The 20,957-nt window shown below is 38.8% G+C and overlaps 2 protein-coding genes across 12 annotated transcripts in view; both read left to right on the top strand.

Annotated features, from left to right (window-relative positions):
- Positions 1–20,528, top strand: part of ICE2 (interactor of little elongation complex ELL subunit 2) — a 56,556-nt gene extending 36,028 nt beyond the window's left edge. For 5 of the 10 annotated variants that reach the window (XR_010591056.1, XR_010591054.1, XM_008164085.4 and 2 more), the window contains 6 exons: positions 3,120–3,298; positions 8,775–8,904; positions 14,859–14,943; positions 15,365–15,415; positions 16,557–16,815; positions 18,573–20,528. Coding sequence is in view for 5 of the 10 variants with exons in the window: in XM_008164085.4 (XP_008162307.2) it covers positions 3,120–3,298; positions 8,775–8,904; positions 14,859–14,943; positions 15,365–15,415; positions 16,557–16,815; positions 18,573–18,749 (881 nt within the window). In the remaining 5 variants the exon portion in view is untranslated. Of the gene's footprint in view, positions 1–1,482; positions 1,639–3,119; positions 3,299–8,774; positions 8,905–12,911; positions 13,047–14,858; positions 14,945–15,364; positions 15,416–16,556; positions 16,816–18,572 lie in introns of those variants that run through there. The other 5 variants (XR_010591057.1, XR_010591053.1, XM_065559524.1 and 2 more) reach the window with 5 other exon arrangements.
- ANXA2 (annexin A2) overlaps positions 18,891–20,957 on the top strand; it is a 69,551-nt gene continuing 67,484 nt past the window's right edge. For both annotated transcript variants that reach the window (XM_065559528.1, XM_065559527.1), the window contains exon 1: positions 18,891–19,031. The gene's annotated coding sequence lies outside the window, so the exon portion shown is untranslated. The remainder of the gene's footprint in view (positions 19,032–20,957) is intronic.

Raw genomic sequence — 20,957 nt, 5'->3', positions numbered from 1 at the left:
AGGGTGTTAAAAAATAGAAGTGTAGCTGCAGCATCAGAGATGCTGGGTACAAACTCAGGGCAGCTAGCCCTCGTGCCACACAGCTATTCTTCTGATTTTAGCACACTATCTCAATCAGAGTGGGTGGTATATCTTCTCGACCTGGGAATTACACCCTCAGGTGTTCACACCTGCCCCTCAAACAGAGGGGTACAAATTTGTTCTCTTAGTATCTTGGCTTTCACACAGTAAAAATATCGAATTAAGGTGTTTGGCACTTAGAACTTTGATTTCTCTAGCTACAACAGCAAACCAATGCTGCTGGAGAAGTTAGAGTACTTGTGCTTCCAAATGAAAGAATGGCAGTCCTAAAGTGTTCAGTAAAAAATTATACGGTAATTCTGACAAACCTCCATACATTTCTGTATCCTTTTTGGCAGCAGGCCTGGAGCAGGTATTTCCACCTTTCCTATCTGTTACTTCTCCTTCAGATAGATGATCGATAATTATCCCCAGAAATGTTTATATTTCTGTTTTTATTTTTTAAACTCTATTAAAGGCATCATAAAAGAGATGCTGAATGAAGTTTTACTTACCTACCTAAAATTTAAGTTTTGGGTCCTGAACAGGCTGACGGGCCCTTTAACACAAGTTCTTTTAAAATCTCTTTAAAATGTACAGGTATAGGTTTAAACTTGATTTTGAAGAACTGGATGTGATAGTTCATCCAGGCTACACTTGCCCCAGAGATACACGGGCAAATGTAGGTTTGTATGCCATCTCACAGCTCCTCAGTTTTGGGGTCAGTTAAGCATCTAGTGCTACTACATGGAGGTAATTCTTAGGAGGCATCATAAATGGATTTTTTTGGGCCCTTTTGTGCCACCAGTGGATGGGCTGACTATCTGGCCTGGGTGTATGCAGGATGTCAGCATTTGAAATATGCAGTGTAGTTGTAGCTGTGTGAGTACCAGCGTATTAGAAAAGATGGGTGTGACATTCCCCTGGTGTTATCTGGATCTGGTGATCTGCTAGGTCACTCCAGTCCTTGACTCTGGGAGCCAGCGTTCTCCTGCTCTGCTGTGAGAACCCCCACTCCTTGGCTGTTCACGCACAGCCTCTGGCATGTAAGCTGCTTGGATTGTGCAACTGAATGACACTAGCCAATATCTCCGGTCCCAGACACAACCCTAGGAACCTCTGTCTTGCAGTGTCCAGTTATGCCTGCTAGATGCTGCAAGCTTATATGAGTTTGTCAGTTTAGCAAGAAATTGATATGTACCATGCTTGTTATCCCAAGGGGAGTCTCTGACACACTTCAAACCAAATGCACTGCTTCAGGTAGAATAAACAAACATATTTATTAACTATAAAGATAGATTTTAAGTGATTAAAAGTCAAAACATAAGTCGCATTTGGTCAAATGAAATAAAACCAAAACGCATTCTAAGCTGATCTCAACACTTTCACTGCCCTTACAAACTTAGATGCTTCTCACCACAGGTTGGCTGGTTGCCCTTCAGCTAGGCTCTCCCCTTTGATCAGCGCTTCAGTCGCTTGGTGATGAAGTCTGTAGATGGAGGTGGAAGAGAGAGGAAGAGCATGGCAAACGTCTCTCCCTTTTATCATGTTCTTTCTTCCCTCTTGGCTTTGTCCTCCTCCCTCTTCAGGGTCAGGTGAGCATTACCTCATCGCTGTCCCAAACTGACCAAAGGAAGTGGGGTGACTCACTCGAGAGTCCAACAGATCCTTTGTTGTTGCCTAGGCCAGTGTCCTTTGTTCCTTTGAACTGCCCCTCTGCTCTTGGGCAGTTTTTGCCTTAAGCCATGAGGACACGTTTTCAGCATCATAACTATATACATGAAATAACAACCCATAATATTACTATAACAACAATTACTATAACATTACCATAACAACAATGCTCAGTGCATCATGAGCCTTCCGAAGACACACAGCATGACAAACTTTGCATTGAATACCACACAATCATTTTACAAGGATGAACATGTGGGTGCTGGGTGTTTTTCCCCCAAGGTACAGAACGTCACAGTGGGTGAGGTAATACCTTTTATTGGACCAACTTCTGTTGATGAGGGAGACATCTGAAAGTCAGCTTCCTTAGTTTGAAGCATAAATAAGTTAAAAATCAAATCCAATAACATCTTGCCACATACATGGTGTTTCACAGAATTATAAACTAGTTTAGTAGCTTCTGGATTCAGAAGCCCAAAAATGTCTTTATTTTGGTTATGAAACCTGAAAAGAAATAGAGGCAAAGAACTACAGGTCATATGCACTGATGGAAATGAAAGCAGTTAATCTAGAAGACCTACATTGAGAGATGGCAGCTGCCAAAACACCATTGTTGCTGTGTTTTGAACCCATCAAAAATTATGTATTATTCTAAATCTATATAGGTCCAAGAAAGACATCCAGTTTTATTAATTGCAATTCTGCATTTTAGAATTCAAGTAGATGCATTTTAAACCACACTGACAATGAGCTTCTGACAATAAGACTTCCCGTACCCATGCAACCCTGGCACTTTTTTTAGGTCTTTTACTCTTTTTAAGCCTGTAGCGCTTGCCCTCAGCCATGGGTTTGGTCTCCTACCTACTATGATTGTAGCTGTGTACAGTATTCTAAATCTTTTCTCTCTAAATCCTAGTAAATCACAGAATTAAATTCACATTCACTAACCTCTTCTAATTCCACAGATGATGATAGTATTTGGGACAGAATCTGCCATGTTACAGCAGGGTAGATTCAGAGTAACTACTTTATCTTCAGTGGAGTTATTCCAGGTGTCCACTGGTGCAACAGAGGTCAGATTCTGATTCTACATTTGTATAAGAACAGCAGCCTAATGTTCTGTCTGCATAAGAACAGCTGTGAGTAGGGTAAAATATATGCAAATATTTAGTATACTTTTAGTAGTTACACAGGATTGGTGCATGAAATTTTCTATGTTTAGTTTATCTAGAAATACATAGCAAGCGACCCCTCTGATAAGACAATTTTGCAAATCTCTTACTAAAAGATAAAATACAATAAATGTTTTATTCTACTCTGAGGGGGAAAAATGTAATTCCTTCCTTGTAAAGACTGTTGTTTTCTGTTTTATTTATTTTCAAAAGGATTGCTCCCAACTGAACTTAAGATGCTTGTTGAAGACCAGTCAGAATACACAGCTCCTCAGGATGGCAATCTTGTATATAAATTGTTCAGTCTGGATGATCTGCTGTTACTCGTGCGTTGCAGTGTAGAAAAAGTAAGGACAGAGCCACGATCCTGTAATAAAAGACAAATCAGAAAGGTAAATATCCTGCTTTTGGCACCTTTTACATATGTGCTTGACTGAAACTTGTTCCATTAACAGAACTTTTATTTAAAGTGCACTAAGGAGATAAAGGTGTTGCCTCAAGTGCTACTGTATTGTTTACACACACTTATTCCTTTAATGTATTTAATCCAGTCCTCACTAATACATCCTTTCGTATTTTGTTCATTTCTGTAACTGTCCAATTTCTATCCATTGAGCAATTATTTTCTGTAGGGGGAGAAGCAAGGATTAATTTTGACTTGTGTAGCCCCATTTGGTTCATGCAGTTAAGTACTTTTGGGTCTGATACTTCACTACTTACTGCAGTGACACTCCCACAATGGGAATTTGGTCTCATTAAAGCACGCAATGTAATGTCCTGTTGGGAAAGATAGGCCCCATCCTACAAACAATGCTCTTCGTGTTACCTATCCATTTCTGATCTTTCAGATGTTCATATTTAGGACACCGTTGTTTCTTGAGATTTATGAACCTAGAGTCTTTTCAGTTTTTATTGATGTTAGGCTAACTGCATGTTTGATTTTTGAATGCTGTTTTGTTGGTGTGATTGCAAATTTATCGTCCTCATACTCCCAAATATGGAGTACGAGTAGAATTACCAACTTTCTAATCACAAAACCGAACACCCCTGCCCTGCCCCTTCCCTGAGGTCCCGCCCCTGCTTGATCCATCCCCCCTCACTCATTCACTTTCACCAGGCTGGGGCAGGGTGGTGAGGGTTCTGGGGTGGGGCCAGGTATGAGGGGTTTGGGGTGTGGGAGAGGGCAGGGGATTGGGGTGCAGGGGGGGAAGGCTCTGGGCTGGGGATAAGAACAGCTGTACTGGGTCAGACCAAAGGTCCATCTAGCCCAGTGTCCTGTCTACCGACAGTGGCCAATGCCAGGTGCCCCAGAGGGAGTGGACCTAACAGGTAATGATCAAATGATCTCTCTCCTGCCATCTATCTCCATCCTCTGACAAACAGAGGCTAGGGACACCATTCCTTACCCATCCTGGCTAATAGCCATTAATGGACTTAACCACCATGAATTTATCCAGTTCTCTTTTAAACGCTGTTATAGTCCTAGCCTTCACAACCTCTTCAGGTAAGGAGTTCTACAAGTTGACTGTGTGCTGCGTGAAGAAGAACTTCCTTGTATTTGTTTTAAACCTGCTGCCTATTAAGGTTTAAAACAAATGCTGGCTTCGGGTGTGGCCAGAAATGAGGGGTTCAGGTTGTGAGAGAGGGCAGAGGGTTGGGGTGCGGGGTGGTGGTGGTGAGGGCTCCAGCTCTGGGGGTGTGGGTTCAGGCGTGGGCGGGAACTCCAGCCTAGCGCAGGGGGTTAGGGTGTGGGAGGGAGTGCAGAGTTCCGGCGGAGCTTACCGTGGCTTCTGGAAGCGGCTGCCAGGTCCCTGCAGCCCTATGGCGCACAGGCAGCCAAGGAGGCTCTGCACACTGCTCCTGCCCCCGTAGGCACTACCCCCGTAGTTCCCATTGGTCGCAGTTCCCAGCCAGTGGGAGTTGCGGAGCCGGCTCTCGGGGCGGGGGCTGTGCGCGTGGAGCCTCCCTGGCCGACCATGCGCCTAGGGGCCACAGGGACTTGACAACTGCTTCTGGGAGCCACACGGACAGGGAGCCTGCCTTAGCCCTGGGCACCCGCTGCACTGCCGACCAGACTTTTAACAGCCCACTAGGCAGTGCCGACTGGAGCCGCCAGTCGCTTTTTGACCGGGCGTTCCAGTCGAAAATAGGATGCCTGGCAACCCTAAGTATAAGCACTGTACTGGTTGGAGCAAGGAGGCTATGACGGGGGAATGTAGTACAAAAAGGGCAATTTTGTGACTTAAGCGTAGGATCAGAAGCATGGGATCAGACGTTAGGAGATCGCGGCTCTATTGCTCGTGCTCTCACACTTTTTGTGTGACCTTGAGCAAGTCAGTTAATCTCAACTGTACGCTCAGTTGCCACACTTGTAAAATGGAAATAATTATAATTACTTCACAAGAGTTGTGGGAATATTAGTATTTGTAAGTTGCATTTAGATCCTAGGAAGATGATGCAGAAATGCAAAGTATCAGAGGGGTAGCCTTGTTAGTCTGTATCCACAAAAACAACGAGGAGTCCGGTGGCACCTTAAAGACTAACAGATGTATTTGGGCATAAATTTTTGTGGATTAAAAAAACCACTTCTGCATCTGAAGTAGTGGATTTTTTACCCACAAAAGCTTTTGCCCAAATAAATCTGTTCGTCTTTAAGGTGCCACCAGATGCCACGTAGAAATGCAAAGGACTCTTATTTTATGCATCATATTAAAAAAAAAAAAAAAAAAAAAAAAAAAAAAACCTACAATGTTTAGGTTCCAAAATCAAGCACTCAAAAGTTAGGAATTGCATGTGTACAAGAGGGCTGAATTAAGGTTGCATAGGTACCCCTTAATTCTGGCATTTCTTAACTTTTTTAGTGTTTTGACTTTGCAACCTTAAAATTCTTTTACCTTTTTGTGAAAAATATAATTGACTTAAAAAAAAGAAAAGAAAAGCGAACTGAAACACCCCTTCCCCCGAAACAGAGCACAGCAACCAGAAATTCCCTGATGTGGAACTGTACTGACCCTCACATGGGTCATCAGCAGGGTTGGGACCTTTAGATCCACAGCATAAACATCTTGACCACTGCAGCTAATGGAGTAACTGGGAGGAGTAGGGTGTTCTGTATGTGAGACAGATACTAGATGGGGAGTATGCCAGCCCCAGACAAACCTGTGCTGAGCATGTACAAATTATGATTTTCAAAAGCTTATAATTTAGCAAAATTTTCATGAAGAGAGCAAAAGGTACCTCTCTGGCATCAGAGTGACCTGCCTGCCAAATTTCAAGTCCCTGCTACAAAGCATGTAAGTGTGTTTTAACTTAAGAAAAACAACACATTTCCCCCTAAACCCATTCTTGGAAATGCTTCAACCATTCATGCTGAAATTTGAAAAGAAAAGTCAGCATGAAGCAGACACAGAAAATTGCAGCTGAATGGTTCAAATTCGGCAAAGTTATAAGCAAATGAAACCAGGGTCTTGTAATCGAAAGTGTTAAGCAACCTTAACGATAAGCATTGCTGCCAGCCCTGCCTATATTTCAGTAGAGGTCCTTGGTTTCCCTGTGATAAAATTGGGGTAGGGTTTTCACTAAAACATCAGGGAACCCCACCTTCTGATCTGGGTTGTTCATGCTTTTTTTATGCTATGGCAAATCCCTCATGTAAATCTATAGAATGCTCACTCCTCCTTCCTTTTGCATCTTGGTGAGGAGAGAGAGAGGGGGGAAAAAAAACTGCACTGGCAGATGAAACACATTGTAACAGACCTAGCAGCAGCACCAGGGGAGCCTTTATATTGCTAGAATTGGAGAGGAGGTGGCGGTAACCCTGGGTGGTATTGATACTGGTATATTAGGTCAGGAGTTCTCAAGCTTGTTCTTTCTGGAACACCCCCCCCCCCCCCTCACACACACACACACACACACACACTCTCTATAAAAACTCCATGGTCCACCTGTGCCACAACTGTTTTTCTGCATATAAAAGCCATGGCTGCTGTTAGTGGGTAGCAAGCAGGGGAATTGCCAAGGCACAATGCCACAGGGGGCCCTACGAAGCTAAGATGCTCAGGATTTGGCTTCTGCCCCGCATGGCAGGACTTTCTGCCCTGGACTTGGGCTTTCTGCCCTGGGCCCCATCAGCTCTAATGCCAGCTCTGCTCTCTGGTTTATTTGGCGGACCCCCTGAGACCTGCTCATAGACTCCCTCAGGCCTTGTTGGGAACCGATGTATTAGATGATATTGAATGAAATGAAGTAGGGAGAAAAATTTTAAGTGGAATTTTCTCATGTCACTCCTACAATGCTTTGTCACGTCTTTTTTTTCTGTACTTTGCCAATCAAAGGTAAAGGTAGTCATGATGGTTTGGGAGCAATGGTCCTAAACTGCTAGAAAGACTGGAGGAGGCTGTAGAGTTTCCCAGAACACAAAGAGGGATGGCAGGAGGTTCTGGTTTGCAGGTGGGCCAGAAGATCATATCTCTGTTTCCAGAAGGCCCACAGACCCACTTTGTTCTATTATAAAAGCTGCTATGAAATGTTTCACAGCAGATTGTTGCACCTGAGAAACAAAAGTCTATTTCAGTAGCATGGGAATTCCTAATATTCCAGTATAGACTTTGCCTAGCTGGGAATCAAAAACTTACTCTGAAATTATCAGGGGATTCCTGTGCTTTGAGTAGATCCTCTAGTCTTTCATTTAATGAACTTGGCATGTTACCTCGTGCCTGAAAACACATACAGTTTGTGAGACTCTTGGAATATGTGAGCATATTGCCTATCTCTGTTAATGCAGAATTCAGTTTCCATTATGATTTGATTATTCCCCAAGGTTCACTGATCAGTATGTTATTTGGAGGAATTATCGCTGTTTAGATACTAAGTCATTTCTTGTAAATGCTTGTAAGTAACTACCTAGTACATTGCTTAAATCCTGATGACTGTTTTTTTGCTTGTTGCTAGGGTACTGCACATTTTCCCTCAAGCTTTGAGGGACAGTAGTGTTGGGGGGAGGTTTATGTTAACAGAGGTTTTAACACGTTTCCCCAAAAAGGATAATTTTTTTGACGTGTAAGCGCTGATTTTGGGATTTAGGGGATTTTAGTATTTGCACTCCATTTCAAATCTTAAATTAATAGTTACTTTATACTAATAGTGGAGGAGTCTTCCATGGGAAGGTCAACATGTAGATTGAAGACTTCTAACCTCTCATTTTGTCAGCTCTTCAGGGCTTCTGCTTTCATTCACAATCATAATTATGAGCTTTGTTATTTATTAATAGTTGTACTTCCATCTGCTGAAATTTAAAGCTGTGCGTACAAACTCTAAACTTCTGAAATAATTTTAGGGTTGGGGGGGAAGCTTTATTTCCATTAATTGTAGATAAAAGGAAAACTGATGTTCTATGTATTTTAAACACAAAATGTTAGTGTTAAAATGGAAATTATATTTTTGGATTTTAAATGTGGTTTTGGTATACAATATGTATGGCATTTTCCTTTCCCTCTAATAGGTTAATTCAGAAATAGAACAATTGTCTAATTTTTCTTGAATTCCTGGAGGTGGCAGCAGATCGTAGAGACGTAATAACTGTACCTAATTATTAGATTGTAGTTTGCTTATACATAAAAGCTTACATAGATTCATTTTTCTATTTCTTATATTTTTCACCTTTCTTTAATATAATATTTGTTTAAATTTACAGTGTTTCATGTAAAATGTTCTGTTGTACCAAAATCCTGTGTAATTATTTCTCTTGCTTCTTGAGTGAGTGATACTTAGAAGTCTGTGATGATTGTCAAATACTAAAAAGTAATTAAGGAGCTGTAATAACTTGTAGATAATTAATGGCCTTTTGGCTGATATTATTTTTACTTACAGCATACTCCAGTTTACATATTGCCAAAAGTAGAATATCAAGCCTATTATGGAGTAGAAGCTCTTACAGAAAGTGAAATATGTCGGTTGTGGACAGAGAGCTTGTTGCATTCTAAATGCTCATTTTATGTTGGTAAGTTTGTGTATATTCTTGTCCAATACTCAGTCATACAAATTAATTGTACCTGTGATTTTAATCACAAGAATGGTGTTTTTCTTCATTTGGTTACTGATTTATTCACTTATGGCCTCTTAGTTTATTACTTTGCTATTACCTGTTGCAATTTCAACCACAATGTTAAAGATACTTGTTAACAAAACGGTATTTACATATAGCAATGAGAGATTAGGTGTTTGGCTAAGATGATATTGAGTCATTTGGTTTGATGATATAGTGACGGAAAAGTTAAAGTGCCACAATTTTTTTTTTTTAAAGTGAGATGAGCAATACATCCTGTATGTTCAACCCCTTGATGATGAATAAAAGGCAAGGGAATTTGAATAAATTCTATCATTGAATCCACCTTCCTCTTCTAAGCTCTAGCCTTTGTGAGTGAGACTGTGTCATAGCAAACAGAATTTCCCCTTTGACCTTGCTCTATCCCAGACATTGTGACTCACGTATTTAATTTTAATATGTCAAAGTTTAAAAAAAACCAACACAATTGCAAGAGCAATTCCTGCTTTTTTCTGAAACTGCTTGTTCCACTTTAAACACTTCATGTGCAAAAGTTTTCATACAGGTATTACAAAAACTGAAAATATTGTACAGTTTCAAAAATATAAGGAACTGGGAATAATTTTCTTGTTTGTGGTTTTGCTGCATTCTGTACAAACATTTTGTAACCTTTCGTTACTATTTCTGTGTTTTAAAATTGTGAAACACTAAACATCTTTAAGAGATTGCATTGAATGTAGAATATTAGAATTTCAGTTGTCTTGTTATCTGTAAGCAAAAGCTCCTAACATGAGGGAGAGAGTATCAGATCACACAGCAGACAAAAACTTCTAGTTTTATCTGTAATTTTCCCCCAGAAGACTTGAACATTGAACTACCTTACCTAGAATAACAAAGCATTTTCCGCCAAGCGAGTGCTCCTACTTCAGATGAAAAAATGTTCAACTAACAGTGTGCTAGTCCCCACCCATGTCTGTCTGACGCCTGTGGTCTTATTTCCCAATATGCCTTGTGGTTAGAAACAACCCTGACTAGAAGGGGCTCAATATTCTCTGTCCTCTAACATGTGAAAAAGAAGGGGAGGAGCCACTTCTGGTTGAAATGGCATGGGAGGAATGGAATGGGAGGAATGCATCAGTAAAGAGAGAGCTTGTGGAAAAATACAGTGGGAGATATAGTGGATGTAGTTTGGAACTTAGAAAATAGGAGGAGGTTAAAGCCAGGTTGACAGCCTGGGAATACTTAGGACTTAATTTTGTAGAGGTGTGGCTTTCTCAAAACGCTTGTCTCTCCAGGAATCACAAACATAGCTCTTACAAAGGAAAAAATGTCTAATGCTTTGTTCATGATTGTACAATTAAAATTTTGAAATCAGGAAATGCAAAACTTAAACTTCCTACAACACAGTTAACGTGGCCATGGAGCATATCCTGTGAATAGAAACATAGTTTTTGTTAAGTGTTTAGTTCAGTAACTGAAAATACTACATATATGTAGAGTTGGCTGGAAAAAAAATCCCTTTCTGCAAATATTTTAATATTTTGTCCCACTTTGGCAAGAAACTTTCTCAAAAGCATCAGAAACTTCACATTTTCCATGGAAAGTGTTTTTAAAAAAACCTCTGTTTCAGGAGAACCAAAATGGAATTTTTTGCTTTCCCAGTCACCCACAGGGTGAAATTGATAACAGCCATTCCAGTCTGGCTGCTGGAGAGACAGAGGCCCTGGAACCCTGGGTCCTCTTCCTCCGAGCCAAACGCTCTGGGCGTAGGGAGGCAGAGCACCCAACCCTGGGCATCTCTGACCTCCAGAGCTATAGAGAGGCAGGGAAGTAGAGCTGTGCCTCTCTCTTCCTGCAACTCTGGGGAAGGAGCTTGCCTGTGTTTTGACTAAACTTTTGTCAAATCTGTAATAACCAGGTCTTACATATATATGCAATGTGGCCCACATTAACGTAACTAGGATCCCTAACTAAGATTTATAGGTCATTTTTATATTGCTGCTAGCTAATAAATAGGGCAATTTACAGCAGATGTGATGTCTACTTTGTTCAAAAATGTATTTTTAAATGAGTTTGGCACTCAGCTTGTGGTCAGAGAAATCCTGTTTGTACAGAGAATGAATGTTCTACTGTTAGGACTGCTTCATTTTCCTGTTGTAGAAAAAGCTTGTCTTATTTTGTTAGTTTCTATAGCAACTGTTGTGGCCTGTGGTTCCAGTTGTTCTCTGAATGTATCCCTTTTAGGTGGTTCTCTTTCCCCCCCCCCCCTTTTCCCGCCTCCCCCCCACGCACATAACAGCTTCATAGCAAAAGATTTTGTATTTGTCTCTTAGAGCTGCTGAGTTATTTTTATCCTAACCTTTACATACAAACTTCTCTTTTTATCCTAATCTTAAAAGTATAGTGTGAAATCTAGTCAATTTTTTAAAAAGTAACCCTTACTTCTGAATTCACCATTCAATTTTAATCCGTTTTACTACCACATTTTCCTATTTTAATTGTTTTTTTCCTCTCTCTCCATTGCTATGTGTAGAAACCCCATAAATGGGAAAATAAATGACTATGGGCATAATTCTACTCACACAAGTAGTCTCTGTGGACTATGCTTCTGAGTAAATTTATGCATATAGACTTGGGTGTTTTCAAAGGGGCCTAAGAAAGTTAGGTGCTAAACTCCCGTTGAAAGTCAGTTGGAAAGTTGAGCGCTTCACTTCCATAGACCTTTTTAAAATCATCGTTGTAAGGGTTTAAAGGATCAGTGCCTAGGCAGGGGAAACAATTGATTGTACATAGAGTGCTGTCATATTCATCAAGGAAAGAAAATATTTTGTCACTAATCTTTCATCTATAGTAATTCTAGATGGCAGTTGTAATAGTAGGTAGACACACAGAGACGTAAATTGACAGAATCCCTTTAACCTTCCTGCAAAAGAACATTGATCACTTTCTATATTCTTCTGCTTCACTGTGGGAAATAAACCTAGAGTGTTGCACTTTTGGATTGTTTGCTTTTGCTATGAGTAAAAGTGTTTTGGAAGACTGTTAGTGAAATTCTGTCTATCGGGTTACATTTCTAGTAGCATTGAGGTAAAAAATAGTTTTTGCTCTGAAACATGACTGCCAGTCCTAATGATACTAATACCCTCTTTAAGATACTTTGTAATTTAAAATATATGATAAACTACTAGCATGATACTGGCAACCATCCTCTTCCTGGGAGTGATACCAGAAAATAAAAGATGTCAATATGCCTACTTCCATGAAATAAGGGCATTCCCTTTCTGTAGTATGCTTCCCTCTTCTATCTGTCTACACAGAAGCTCTTTCATGGAAGTTCGGCAGGGTTCTAGCTTTGGGGGGGGGGGGTCTGAGAGGGCAGTGAAGCCAGCATGTTGGCTGTTGATTCTCACCATCTCTAACCTGTGGGGGAGAAACAGTTCAAGTGATACAGTAGTTTTCCTCTTTGTTCGTGGGATCCCAGGACAACCACAATGCAGTTAGCATAACTATTTAAAACAAATAAAATGGAACAATAAAGACTGATTTTTGCAGCTTATGTGTCCAACCTAAATGTACACATTTGTCTGCCGGCTTTGATGACTTTAAGCTAGAGCTTTATGTGTATGTATAATATATTGATATTGGAGTACTGGTTCCCTTGGAACCTACTGTGTACATGGTTCCTGGCCTCTTCCCATAATGAAATGTGCTCAGTTTCGTAATGTTGGCTGAGAAATAATTTAAGTTTCAGCCTGAAAAAGATGAGTGTATCCACACTTTATGTTCAATGCAAATCTAAGCCATAATGCCTTGGCAACATTAACATTATTGCTTTGTAGTTATGGAAACGTTGATAGGCACTTAAAATGAGTAAAGTGCTATTGAGATTCTGATATGATGTAGGCTGATTACTTTGTTTACTTTTAAATACTTATGTCACTTGCAAATTTGCTTTCGCTTAGGTTGAAGGCCTATGCAAAGCCCTCTGTGTTCCTTGACCCCCACAGGACTCTATACTGTGGGGAGTGGGATTGATGGATCAATGGCATAGAATAAAGGATTTCAACTCACCTCTCTGTGCGAAGGGGAGCCTTGAGGTAGGCCAGAGTGAGGTCAGTTGAATCTGTGCAGTCACTATTGCAGGGGTACACTGCAATGGCTGCATAGACACACACTGATGTGCAGTTGCTCCAGGTTTGCAACAAAGCAAACTATCTCTGTATCTTGTGTTTCCAAAGAGAGACACTCATGCTTGCTGTGAGCTCAGTAAATAAAGTTGAGATCAGCTCCCTTGGTTTAAAATGGGAGCTGTTGTTTCTCAGCTGATAAAAAGGTAAAAAAATTGAGTTGTCTCCCTTCTTGTCATTCCTTTATGTGTATTAAAGTATTTTCAGGTCTTCATAAGTACCTAGATAAAAGCTAATAAAAAAGACGAGGTTACTGTTTTCCCGAGTCAAATGAGAGCAGCTCTGTGCCGGTTGTCCTCTTACAGTTTCTAATCCATTAAAAATAATGACGTCTATTCAATAATCTTCCACAACATCAAATAATGCATTACCTAATATTTGGCATTGAATTTAAAATAACTGGTATGAACAATTTGAGTATAATGGTTGTTTTAAAATTCCTTGGTTCTACAAGTGCAGATTTGTAATGAGCTTGTGAAGTCCACAAAATGTATAATATTTTCTCTTGCTCCCCCATGGAAGCTAGAATGAGAGGGGGTTTTCCAGGAAGGAGCTCTCTCAATGTGTTGTCTTGGGCCAGTGGATCTGATTGACTAGCCAATCCTCACCATTCTCCTACCTGCTCTTGTTTAAAATTTGACAAGCCGGGAAGTTTGAATCACTGGTTTACATCTGTGTCAAAGTGGTTTTTTAGCAAGATTGTTGTCACCAATGGCAACTCAGACTTGCAAATTAAAATGTTTCAAATAAGAAAAATCCAGATAGAAAAGGGAAACAGGAACCCAGGTGTTTGGATTACACAATGAGGAGTTCAGTATAAAAGCAAGCATAGATATAACCCAGAAGGAAAAGCCCACATAGTCTGTAAAGTGCTGAAACATAATCATTCTCCTCACAAAACAGTTTTAGTTTGAAACTGACAAGTCAAGCCATGGTGCTTGGGAGAAGCGCTCTGTCAATATCTGCAAAACTAACTTAGTATCCTCTCTCAAAACCTTCCTTAAAACTCTACTTTGTTGCGAGGTCGACAAAAAACTTGACAATGGTTAGACTGCTGTTTCCCTGAGATTATTGCTTATTGTACTGACCAATATTGTCTTGTTGTTTCCTTGTACTCCCTTGTTGGTATGTCTGTTTCTATCTGTCTTATACTTAGATGGTATGGGGGACTGGAACTGTCTTTTTGCTGTATGATTATACAGCCCCTGGTACAATGAGGTCCTGGTCCATGACTGGGGCTCCTAGCCACTATGATAATAAAAATAATACGTTTAATGCAGAATACCCAAAACACCATCACAAAAATGAGCACGAGTATGGTCACAGTCAGTGGGAACTCCATCAGGATTTTAGAGACCGGATATGGCTGGTTAATAAGTGCAGCTCACCTGCTCCTGAGATTGTTTAACTGGTCCAGATTTTTAGATTTTGTTTTCTGTCCAGCATAGTTCGGAAGGACAGGCCTGAGCATGGACATCTATATTTAGAGAAAAATTACAGCAACATAGAGTTTCATTTTCAAATACTTACTTATACAGAGTGCGTTAATGGTTAGAAATGCTTTTTACCTGATTGACTTTCAGATAAGTAAAACTTGTAACATTCTCTTTTAAATTGGATTTGGCTTCTACACACACACATTTAATAAAGTATTTTCTTACCAGATTTGTTCCCTCGTGCTATTTCTTTACTGACGAGATTCAAATAATGTTTTTTTTCCAGCACATATTGATGCCTTTACGTCAAAGCTCATTATGCTTGAAGAGATTTCTCCAGAACGGTTAAGAGAAAAATTTGGATTATTTAAGTAAGTAAAAGTTATTGTCATAATTTTTAAAAAATCAAGATGAAACAGCTTCACAATTAACAAAATTGATTTTTCCAAGTCATTTCTTATGATAGATCTTAATCTGTAAGTGGCAAAGCTCCCACTGAGTGTAAGTGGAACCATGATTTCATCCTTTTGCTTTAGTTTAAAATTTAGAATAGGACTCCCAAATGCTTTGTTTAGTGTGATGGCCAAGATTTCCAGTCACAGCTAATGACTTTGGGTGCCTCTGTTTATTAGATGAGCAACTTGAGTCATCTTTAAAGGACCTGATTATCAAAACATTACTTACTGAAAATCAGATCCCTTCAGGGTGTCTCAAATTGGGTTCCCAAAATCACTTGTCACTTTTGAAAATCTTGGCTTATAAATTTACTTTCTGTGAATTTTCTATCCACAGGCCTGCAAATCCATTAAATATACTTCGACATATCTTGAAGAAAGTGATTGAGTAAGTAATTTTTACTATTGTTAAGTATTTATTGCAGTAACATCCAGAGGCTCCAAAGATCATCTTTTTCTTTTGTAATGTGATTGTCTACCCTTCTGCTGTACTTTCTATTTTAACTTCGATAATACAGTTATAAATAAACTAAATTATTTAGGGTTACTTTTTATGTACAAAAGATAGGGTACAAAATAAGAATTTGATCCTACAAGCCCCCTTACTCAAGAGTAGACCTTCCTCAGACAGTAAATCTCACTGGCACTTCTCACTTCACTGAGTTTGCAGGATTGGGCTCTAACATTATTGGTGCTTCAAGGGCAACATTTACACTTGGCTTTGCTAACCTTTTGCTTGTGCTGGAACTGATTGTTGTTTTTTATCCCCCTCCAGGGCTTCACTTGTCCTTACTTATAGTTGCACAGTTTTTCTCCATATGTCTTCACAGGTTCTCTGCGGTTTTGTTTTTTGCTCTGTTTAACTGCTAACATTTTCTCAGGCTGTTAGCCACTTTGGAAGTATGAAATGTGTTTCATAAAGCCAGTTTCTTGCCATGCATGTATGTGAAGCATCTTACTTTACATTCTAAATTTTGAGCTTCGCGGTTTTGGGGTCCAATCTTACGACATGACATGGGGAATTGGTAGAGCCTTTGCTTTCTATAAACCTACATAATCCTGGGTGGATTAAAAAAGATTCCAGTGTATGTATTCATGATTATACTTTCATCATTGTGCTTTCTAATGATTTATGTGCTTTGCTAAATAGGGATGGATTTTAGCATGTGCTTAAGTGCCTAGCTGAATCAGGGCCTAAATAATTAATGATAATAGTACACAAATGGAAGATAAATTAGCATTTTCAGCCATACATTTTTTAATTCCTTAGTTTATAAACAGGTTGCAGATTATATACGTTATTTAGGTGTAATGTTAAATATTAAATACTTTGATGCCCCACTGTGTCAGCTATGTTCTCCTTTCTTTTTTAACAAGTCTTTATCCAGCAGAAGCCATTTACTGTTTTTACCATCTCTGATTATGAACAGATTAAATGGTTGGACTAAGAAGCAAAAGTACTTTTTGTTTTATTTACTCTACCTTTTAGTAAGTCTTGAATTTTGATTTGTGATGTGACTGTGCTTTAGTTTGCAGGAGGGCTCTTACTTATTGACTCATGCTTCAGGAGATTCATCAGTTGCAATCTACCAGAGCTGTCTTGGGAAAGTGACCAGAGCATCATATAATTTACATAAAGCTCACTGCAGTCTGCCTAATATACCTTCCACCCTCTCCGTTCCATGGGTACCATTAGATCCCAACCTTCCTTTACCCTATCACACTAATCACGGAAGAGTCCCATGCACCTTTCCACCTAGACCCCAAGAAACTATGAGAAAACAGAAGGTAAGTAACCACACTAAATGCTAATAAATGTGTTGGCTGAGTTGAAATAAGCAAATGTGCTCCATAGGTTTCAGATAGCTTACTAGTCTGTCACCTTTGGGCTTGAGATATTTAGTTGAAAAATTCATACCACAGCCCTCAAGTGTACAGAACACACTGCAGGAATAACAAATTCACTTACCTGGAACTAGCCCTGCTTATTTAATGAGTAACTAGAATTAGCTGGTATTCCAGGTATGCCATCATGATTGACATGGATTTTTAAATCATGGCTCTTTCACAGTTTGGTGGTGAAGTTACATCTAGCAAAGTTCTGAAGTGCAGCTTTGCTCGCTGAACTTGCGTGGGCTAACAATACTTGCTGACAGTGTAAGGGGTGAGCCAGGTTCTTCGCTAGGAGCATCCATAGCTGGTGTAGCAACATTCTGCAAGCACAACTAAATAGGGGCTAAAATGTTTGCAGCAAGGACTCCCTCCTAATTTTGGCTCTGGAGGTGGATTTTTGTGCTGTCCTTTTTGGTCGCATTTTTTCCCTCAAACTATCTCAGGAGGGTGGGGTGTTTTTTTTGTTTGTTTGTTTGTTTTTTGTTTTTTGTTTTGTTTTTTAAACAAAAGTTTACATAACTGCTCCTCTTCCCATATTGATTTCACTGATACCCTGATTTGCTTCTTTTGGGAAGGGAGGGCCTCTGGATATATACTCTGGTTTTTGTTTTTATAAAGAGCATTTGCAGAAACAACAGTATCTCTGTTCCACAAAGAAAAAAAAAAATCCCCCAACCTAGTTCCGGAAGTAAGATCAAGAGAGCCAAATTCTCATCAACATATTGTAGATATAATAGCTTGTTGCCTGCTTCTGGTCCCACATAACTCCATTGCCTTTGAAGAAATTCTAATTACAATTTAGGTGGCTTTTTAAGATGAGCCTGAGGTAAAGGGCGTTACTCAAATTCTCACTCCTAAGCTATGTCCTTTTAAACAGTGAAATAATCATGGAAATGGCTACCTTTATTTTTATACAAGGCTATTTTTAAAATAAGAGCCATATGTCACTCATTGTCTGAAGGCATATGATTTATTTTTTATTTAGGAAAATATGATTATGGTCTCTCAGACATAAACATAATTGTATTTGAGTGGCTTATTCCTTTTTAGTAAAAATGAACAACTTCACACAGTGTGTTTTCTGTTACTTCACAGACTAAGTTAGCATGAAGATATACATTTTAATAAGTTTGTTAGAAATTAATTTTACCAAAGAATTTATCAGACTGGGAAAATGACCATGTCTTCTAAAATTAAACCACAAGTAAACTGATTTAGTGTAACACAATGTTAAACTTACATTGAACTGATTATCTAGGTCTGGAGAAGCCTCTGATAGAATTTGTCAGAGTCCCAACCTATAGGGCAGTGAGTAAACGATGCATTTCTCAAACTGTGAGAATTTCCACTAACAAAGCCAAACTGTTAACTCTAATATTTTGTACAAATGCTGTGACATTTTAAAAAGTAAAGAATATCCAAACAGTATTTCTGCTAGCTTAGTTTGTTCCTATATTTTTTTTTCAAGGAGTTCCTTAGATTAATCTATTGTATAAATGTGACATAATCTTAAGGACTGCTCTGTGGGCTAGATGTAGCTGGCAATTTTCTGAATATAAGCCTGTAGATACTTAGGTTTAAAGTTTAATGCAGATTGAAGTAGCTAATACTTTTCTTTTCTTTTCTTTTCTTTTTCTCCCCAATGCTTCTAGATGAATTGGGCAAAAGCACACACAGACACACCCAACAATGAAAAGCCAGTATCCATGGAAACAAAAAGCAATCCCTTGCCAGCTAAGCCTGTTAGAAATGAAGGTGTGGCTGCAAAGAAACTGAAGAAAAATAATGGCAAACAAGCAAATAAGATGAAAAAGTGGAAAAAGAAATAAAAGCAAACTCAAGCAAAGCAGGAATAACTTAACCACAGTGAGAAAACATGGATTGGAAAAAGCACAAGACAAACAAAGAGCTTATTTTTCTTAATACTTTAGAGAAGCCAGAATGCCCTGGCAGAGGAGAGCTGCACAGCCATGTTGAGGAAGGTTGTGAAATGCTACGATCCCTTAACACTTTCTTAACTCACTGAATGCAACTCAAATGTGAACATCTTATTTTAAGTTAGCACACGAGAAGAAAAGTCAAGTGTCTACAATTAAGACCTCTGGACAAAAGTAACTATCATAACTGCTTTTGTTTTTTATAATAAAACTATAATTTGAGAAAAGAAACTAACACCAATAGTCAATATTACATAAAGATGAAAAAAGTATTTTTTTCCAATTGTCTTGATTCTTTTTCCAGTTTGTTGCAGATGTGTATTTTTGATGATATTTGAATTGTGTACTGGTTGTAAATGTAAAACACAGCATCAGCAGTTTCAGTTTAATTTGTTCATGTTACTAAAAAAGCAGGGTGTGTTGTGCCCAGTTTGAAAAGGAAATATTACCTCTGAGAATAAGGCAGGCTCCTTCTAGGGTTGTGTAGTTAACGGCTTTTGATGAGCAACATTTGTTATGTTTGCAGAAGCTTTGTGTCTTTCAAATTCCATTATTGATATATCTGTTGGCATAGTGTCTTAGTGAGCATTATGGTACACCACAGTATAAGAAAGTTAAAATTAACTTCCGTGTTTTCTCAAGGTTAGTTTTTGGCATTAAATTCTTTCCAAAACTTTAAATCCTTAAGAGCCAGTGTGGTGTTAATGTAGTACTGAATGACTAAAGCCTCAGTCCTGTGTCTTTTCGCAGGCAGACCCTTGTCGAAGTCAGTAGGGCTCCATGTAAGCACAGAAAGTTTTGCCCATATGCAACAAGTTGCAGGGTGAGGGCTTTAGTCATTATTACAGAGACAAGCCAGACATTTGCTGTGGCTCAGCAGTTCGCTTGTAGTTTGGGAGCCACGCTGAAAGGGGGGAGTTCAGACAAAGATTCAGCGAGGAAAATTTTTGGCTAGCATTTATGGGTGTGACTACATGTTTTCTGTTTGAGTGAATATCAGTAAAATTGCTGTTTTGTAAAATGCTAAAAAATTAGATTATAAATTCCAATGCACCACAAATTGATTGTCAACATACGTAGTTTATTTAAATAATTTATAAACGTTCATTATTGTCACAAGGTTTTATAAACTAGACAAATTGCAGGCCTGAGTTCAAAACTGAAAATTATGATTGCTAAATAATATGCTATGTATGAAGGGTTTTCGATTGCTGCCTATAACTAATTAGTATGGGTTTTATCCTGAGAGGTGTTCAGCTACTCCTGAATACTCAGGATAAGGAATGTAAACTTTTTTTTTTTTTTTTTTTTTTTTTAATGACCGAGCTCTTTTATAGGCCTTGATTGTGTTCATTGGGGTTGTTCATGTACACAAAGTACTCACGTGCCGGATCAGGGCCTTAGTTAGCAATGAGTTTGTTCAAAATGTTTTGTTTGTATATTATATAAGTTAACTGCACCTTTATGTTCAAAGTTGTTCTACTCAAATGTATTGTATACAAATATATTTTAATATCCTGTAAAGATGAATAAAATATTTAGTTTTAGTGGGTTATATATATTTATTTTTAAATCTTAGTGACATGTTAAAGAAACAGGTTTTAAAGCAGTGCTGATTGGCAAATGTGCATTAAAAACTATCTTCTGTGAAATATAAAATGTTGTAATTTACCAATATTGTTATATTTTATTTATATCTTTTTATTTACCTTCTGTTAACTTCCCAGACATTGCTTCAGTTGTTCCTTTTAGGTGCAATATGTTAACAAGGAGCAACATATTTGATAGTGATTTGCTAAATAATGAATATTAGATTCTGATTCAAAATCATGAATCCATTTTGTGACCTCCCATGGAGAAGAGTTTTGCTTATGAGTCATGTGCCAGATAACTGAGGGTGGGGATCCAAGGCATAGTTTTCAGCACAAAAGTAAAAATTGTACTATAACAACCAAGGAATTTGGTCTTTGGACACAGCCCTGTTAACTTCATGCTGAGTTTGCCCTAATATCTGGGTGTCTGAAAGGCTTAACCTTTCAAGTCTCATAATATATTGTGGGCAATCCCAGTTATTATACAGTTAAAATGGACAGGAATCTA

The sequence above is a fragment of the Chrysemys picta genome, chromosome 10 (assembly GCF_011386835.1).
Source record: "Chrysemys picta bellii isolate R12L10 chromosome 10, ASM1138683v2, whole genome shotgun sequence".
In the NCBI taxonomy this organism is placed as follows: domain Eukaryota; kingdom Metazoa; phylum Chordata; order Testudines; family Emydidae; genus Chrysemys; species Chrysemys picta.
The sequence above is the reverse complement of the archived record's forward strand: the minus strand, read 5'-3'. Positions and strand labels throughout refer to the sequence as shown.